This window comes from Antechinus flavipes, chromosome 1 (assembly GCF_016432865.1).
Source record: "Antechinus flavipes isolate AdamAnt ecotype Samford, QLD, Australia chromosome 1, AdamAnt_v2, whole genome shotgun sequence".
In the NCBI taxonomy this organism is placed as follows: Eukaryota; Metazoa; Chordata; class Mammalia; order Dasyuromorphia; family Dasyuridae; genus Antechinus; species Antechinus flavipes.
In genome coordinates, this window is record NC_067398.1 from 262,021,013 (window position 1) to 262,027,012 (window position 6,000).

The 6,000-nt window shown below is 40.9% G+C and overlaps 1 protein-coding gene across 1 annotated transcript in view; it reads right to left on the reverse strand.

Annotated features, from left to right (window-relative positions):
* Positions 1-3,948, reverse strand: part of DAGLB (diacylglycerol lipase beta) — a 46,365-nt gene extending 42,417 nt beyond the window's left edge. Inside the window, exons 1-2 of the mRNA XM_052000983.1 lie at positions 3,607-3,948; positions 196-347 (exon numbers count right to left, since the gene is read on the reverse strand). Of these exons, the coding sequence (XP_051856943.1) occupies positions 196-347; positions 3,607-3,701 (247 nt within the window). The 5' untranslated portion in view covers positions 3,702-3,948. The remainder of the gene's footprint in view (positions 1-195; positions 348-3,606) is intronic.
* Between the last annotated feature and the right edge of the window lie 2,052 nt (positions 3,949-6,000).

The window sequence follows — 6,000 nt, forward strand, 5'->3', positions numbered from 1 at the left end:
TTCCATCTCCTACAGTCTTTATCAGAGGGTTGATGCAAAGTAATACGACCGAATTCATAATTATTCATAATGTAAAACAAAAATAGAGTTTTTTTATCCTTGCAAAAAAAAGTTTTGATTTTGTAAAATTTCATGGAATATAAGAAACATTTTAAAACTGTGACAAGAAATTAAAGATTAAATTTGAATATTTACCTTTCATGCTGACATACACAACTGCTGATATTACACATATTATAACAGCCAGAAGAATAATGAGCACAATTAGATAGCTGTTCAACAAAGCTCCCCCAACACAATTAAGCTTTTCTTTTTGTTTAAGATACAAAATAAGAATTCCAATCCACCTGCAAAGGAGATGAAAAAAAAAAAAAAAAAAAAAAAAAAAAAAAAAAAGAAAGAAAGAAAGAATTAGTACAAAACATTTTATTTTGGAAAATGAACCAGTAGAGCTGCTCTGTGTTAAACAGTACATAAATGAAACAAATGAGTTTATCAATACCATATTTGTCAGCATTTGTCCAAAACAACCAAGGGTAACAAAGAATTTTTATTAAAAACAATTAAATCAGTGAGAAACATAACTTTCTCTCTTTTAAAACTACCTTTCCTTTGTTGATTTTTATGTGATTGTCCTTATTTAATAAAATACTTGGCTATATAAGAGCCCCTAATAAAACTTATTTTATGTATTAACATTTAAACAATATTTTAAGATTTATAGGTTTGCATTTTACTTCAATTTACTCTACCCTCTTATTTTGAAGATTTTTAAAGTAATTTTCATTGCAAAAATTAATTTCTAAAATTCTGCTAACAAAAAGTAACAACTAGCTGAACCCACCCACCTTGTGTAAGTCACTACCACTCTCTGAGTCTCAATTTCCTCAACCACAAAAAGGGGATTGTCCTGTAAAATTACTTCCAATTTTAGAATTGACTTTTTTTTTTTTTGCAATAGTCTCTACTTATGGAAACACTAATTTCTAAGTCAAAGAGAAAAAGATCTCACCTTCCAGAGCTAGAGCGTTCTCTTATTCTGCTCCTGAGTAGTTTAAAATTACTGGATTACTGAGCAGCAACCAACCTATCTCATTCAAGTCTAAAATAAGCCACTGCCCTGGAGAACAGAGAAAGCAGGACTAGAGGACAGAATGCTGGATCTAGACCAAGGCTGACCTAGGTTCCTCCATTTACTAACTTTGTAGTAAGTGATATGATACACTATGAACAGTGCAAGATTTGACATCAAAGGCCTTTCCCTAAAAATCCCATCAAGCAAGTCACTTAACATCTCCAAGTTTCAATAAATGGTGAGATTGGAGAAGATAAAAGTCTAAAGTCCCTCTAGCTCTAAATCTATGCTCCAGAGCCAAGTTCCTCAGCTGTTAAAATGAGGATAATATCATCCGTTGAATTGCTAAAGAGTAAATATAATAATCACAGAATGGGCAGCTAGGTGGGGTAGTGGATAAAACACAAGCCCTGAAGTCAGGAGGATCTGAGTTCAAATTTGGTCTCAGACACTTAACACTTACTCACTGGGTGACCCTGGACAAGTCACTTAATCCCAACTGCCTCTGCAAAAAAGCAAAACAACAACAAAAAACCCCCATAAAATAATCACAGGATCACATAAGATACAAAAGGAGTAAAATGCAATCCTTGCCCTCAAGGAACTTACACTTTGTATATTCCAATAATATAAAGTTGTGTTGCCTTCTGACTTCCTTCAAGGAAGTTCAACTCTCACTTTTTACAAGAGACCTTATATACTGTATATGTTGTATGTATTGTAAATATTTGTGTATTGTCTACCGGTTTTCTTCAAGACTTAAATTCCACTTTCTGCGGTAGTCTCCTCCCCCTCTCTGTTTCTTCAGAGATTACCTTCCAATTATACTCTACGTCATATAAGTGCATGTTTGGATGCTGATTGCCTTCTAGCTTTCTGAAAGTATCTTCTGAATACCACTTTCTGCAAGAGAACTACGCCCCTATTACCCACTGCTATTGACATCGAAATTAACAAGTTAACTAGCATCACATACACACCCCGTGGCCTTGTGCTAAATCCTGGGTTTACTAAGAAAGGCAAAAACAACCACTGGATCTTTATGAACTCATAATCAGAGAATATGGGACCGATTTTTTACGATATATCCAAGATCACGTTCAATCCACTCTTCATGATGCTGTTAGGGTTTGCTGTTGTTGGTTTTTTTTTTGTTTCTTTTTTTGGCTTGTTTGTTTTTTTAGTAAAGATATTGGAGTGGTTTGCCATTCTCTTTTCCAGGTCATTTTACAAAAGAGAAAACTGAGGCAAACATTGGGTTACTTGATTACCCTGGGTCACAGGGCTAGAGGCCGCATCAGAACTGGGGTCTTCCAGACTCTTAGGTCTGGGACTATCCGCTGCTGCCACCTAGCTACCTCATAAGTACATAGTTGCTTGCATATTGTCACCACCATCAGAATTCGAGTTCTGGAGAGTAGTGATTATTTTTGAATTTCTTTTGTATCCTCGTTGCTTAGCACAGCGCCTGATACATAGCAGATGCTTAAGAAATGGTTGCTGAGTGACTATTATTGACTGATCGAAAGGGAGGTAATCTCGGGAAGAAAGAGCCAGCAACTGGGGGAGGAGGTTGTGAAGTCCAAGAAAGGCTCCTTACGTAAAGAATTTAAATTAAGTCTTGAAGGTTGGCAGAAGGCACAGGAAAGGAAGGAGAGCATTCCAGGAATGGAGCATAACTACAGAAAAGGCGCACGGAGTCGGGAGAAGGTTCATAGATTTAAGTGATAGAAGGAATCTCATCGGTCACCGAAGCTGAGGAGGAAACGCAAGCCCAGGGAAGTGAAACCATTAGCTCGAGGTCAGCTAGGGCAATAAAGCAGTAGGAGGTGGATTCGAACCCAGGCTTCCTCCCCACTCCTCGATTCCAAATACAGGGGTTGGAACCCCTGCAACCTTTAAAGAGTAATAACACAAAAATCAGCCGCTACTCTCCAGGTGCAAACGAGTACTCATCACTCACAACTACAATTCTTGGGCTCCTAATCAGCCCGGCCGGAGCCTCAAACCCGGAGGAAAAGGGGGAGGGAAAAGGTAATATCCCCATCCTTCTGCCCGAGAGACTTTAATTGTAGAGTTAGGGGAGGTAAAAAGGGGCATAGTCTAAGGAAGGAAGGGAATGCCCCTCCCTTCCTTGCAGCGGAGGGGCTTAATGGGTGGGGGAAGGGAAGAAAAGGGAGGAAAGAAAAGAATTTCCCCTTCCCTTCAGTACTGGGGAATTGGTTAATGGGGTGCAGAAGAAGGGGGAAGCTCGAAGTGAGAGGGTTACTATTTGGCGGTGGAGGAAGAGAGGAAATGTAGAGTAGAGAAGGAAGGTGAGAAGGAAAAGGGAGGAAGCAGAGAAAGGGTAATTCCCTCCTTCCGCGGGAGGCGGAGGGAGGAGGAAAGGGATGGTTTAAGGAGGATTGGGGAGGGGAAGAGGAGGATGAAGAGGTGATTCCCTCCTCCTCTCAGGCCTAGGGAGGTTAAGGCGGCCAGAGCGGAAGGGGAGGCGGCGAGTGTCACTCTCAGACTCGGGCTGCGGCACTCACCAGACTACCCGAAGGAAGAGCTCGAAGGCGCCCGGAAAGACCAGGTCGTCGCTGGCAATGGCCCAGCGCCGGCCGAACAGCACCATCCCCGGCATCGTGGGAACGTGTTTGTGGGCCGCCCCGACTCAAAATCCGACAGTCATCCACAGTGGCCCGCCCCTCCTGTCCTTCCCGTTTCCCCGCGCTTCATGCGCGCGACTCCGCGTACACTCCCACAAGCCCGGAAGTCGCCTCCGTCCGGTTTCCGGATCCACCAGCTCTCGGAGTATCCCGAGGGATAGAGAGCCGGGACCTGGATAACCCCCGCTGCGCATGCTCCCTGGCTCAGCTGCTTACCCAGGCTCTCCACCCACTCTTATTTGCCTGTGCTTTACGTTTCCTTCACCCTGGCTTTGGAGCGGACTCAGGTCTTCCAGCCACACACTCTCTCTCTCTTTTTCTGAATTTTCGGCACAAAGTCTTTGAATTGAAACAGATCTAGAAATGTAAAATAACAAAAATATTTTTACTAGTTATTCCTCAAATTGCCATTCCTAGTTCCTTGGGAATAAGGACAGATTTTTGTTTTATGGAAATGTGTGAGCGTGTTACCTCTGTAGCACTGTGCTTAGCACAGGACCTGTGTTTGGGACAAAAGGACCTACCCAAATTGACTACTACTACAGAGATCACTCATAGAAAGCAGAACTATTTATTAAAATTTCGAGAAGCAGATCCCATCCTGGTCTGTGAGCCGAATTTCAGGAGAGAGCCACTCCCTTGAAAATAATCACAATATTTATACATTTCAGACAAAGAACCCCCCAAATTCCACCCTCTATATGGTGTGATTGGTCACCTAAGTCTATTCCCCTATTTGGTCAATGGAATACAATAGATGTATAGCTTTCCCACCAGTGTCCTTCCTTGAACAATAGAATATAGTCCAGACCTTATCTAAAATCACATGCTTCCTAAACTGAGGCCTTTAAGGCTTTAGATAACAGTCCCTGATCAATATGTGCTTAATCTGTAAGTTCTGCACCTTTCCCCCACACAATCCCCCCTGTTATTCATAAATACATACATATATATATATATATATATATATATATATATATATATATATATATATATATATATATATATATATATATATATATTTCCTCATGAAGAACTAACATTGTGGTTAAACTCAATTAACATCTCTACGCATTGCTTGTTAATCTCATCTGGATCATCCCCTGCTACTGCCTCCCATCCCTCTTTCTGTCATTTTAATATCATCCTCTGTAAGATTCTTGACAGTGATTTTTGAACTATTCTTGTTACCAATGTAATTATACAGGGTAAACATAGTGGGAACAGACTAATACCACTGATTGCAATAAGTCTATACCATAAGAGATGTTTCCACCAGCCACCATCAAATCAAGGCCACCAGGTATTTGTGAAGGGAGATTTCTAAACTTGTACAGGCACATGAATTATGCTGTGAATGCCCTTAGTAATTTCTTTTACTACTTGTCCGTTGTCATCAATTTGAATACAACAGGTGGAGAGGTTTTGTTTCCCATAAACCCTTCCTTCCTCTGCTAACAGATAATCTAAAACTAATCTATGTTATAAAACCACTTCTCTTATCTGGGTGGCTTGATCAACTAATAGATCAAGGGCCTGAGCAGTTTGGTAAGTTATTACATATATAGATAGATAGATAGATAGATAGATAGATAGATGTCCAATACCCCAACTACCATCTTGGGGCCATGTCACCGGTCCATATTCTTTGATAATCTGTGCTGGGGCCAGGCATCCCCGCCTATTAGCATCACCAATTTGAATAGATTATGGGGTATTTGACAAATAGGCTTCAACTAAATTCCTTCAAACATCCCTCATTACCCCCTAATGAATGCTGGTAGACACAATTAAGCACTGACCCATCATTACAAACAATATTTAACTTGCTCCATCTGTTTCTATACTCACTACAATCTATGATATCTACCCTCTCTGGTCGACGAGTAAAAGTCCATTCACACTTACTTGCTCCCATCCATGGCCCTGTACCTGTTTGATTTAGGCAATGCCCCAATAAGGTACCCCAGATCAATACCACTATCAAGATTTTACATGCATGGTTCATCAGTTCCTTTTCTGGATTCAGTTTGGAAGTCCACACCCTTGAAGTGCCCACTGGTCCTTTAATTCTGGTACGCTCAGTCCACCCTCTTTCCTGTGTAGTACCGATGTATCTGATGTCAAGAGGATCTGAAATGGTCCTTCCCAGGTCCGGGTCAACTTGTCTTCCTTCCACATCCGAACCAGGACTCAGTCTACAAGCAAGAACTTATGGACAGTGAATCCTAAGGGAGGAGTCTGAGCAATAAGTCCTTTTAGTGGTAGTTTTCA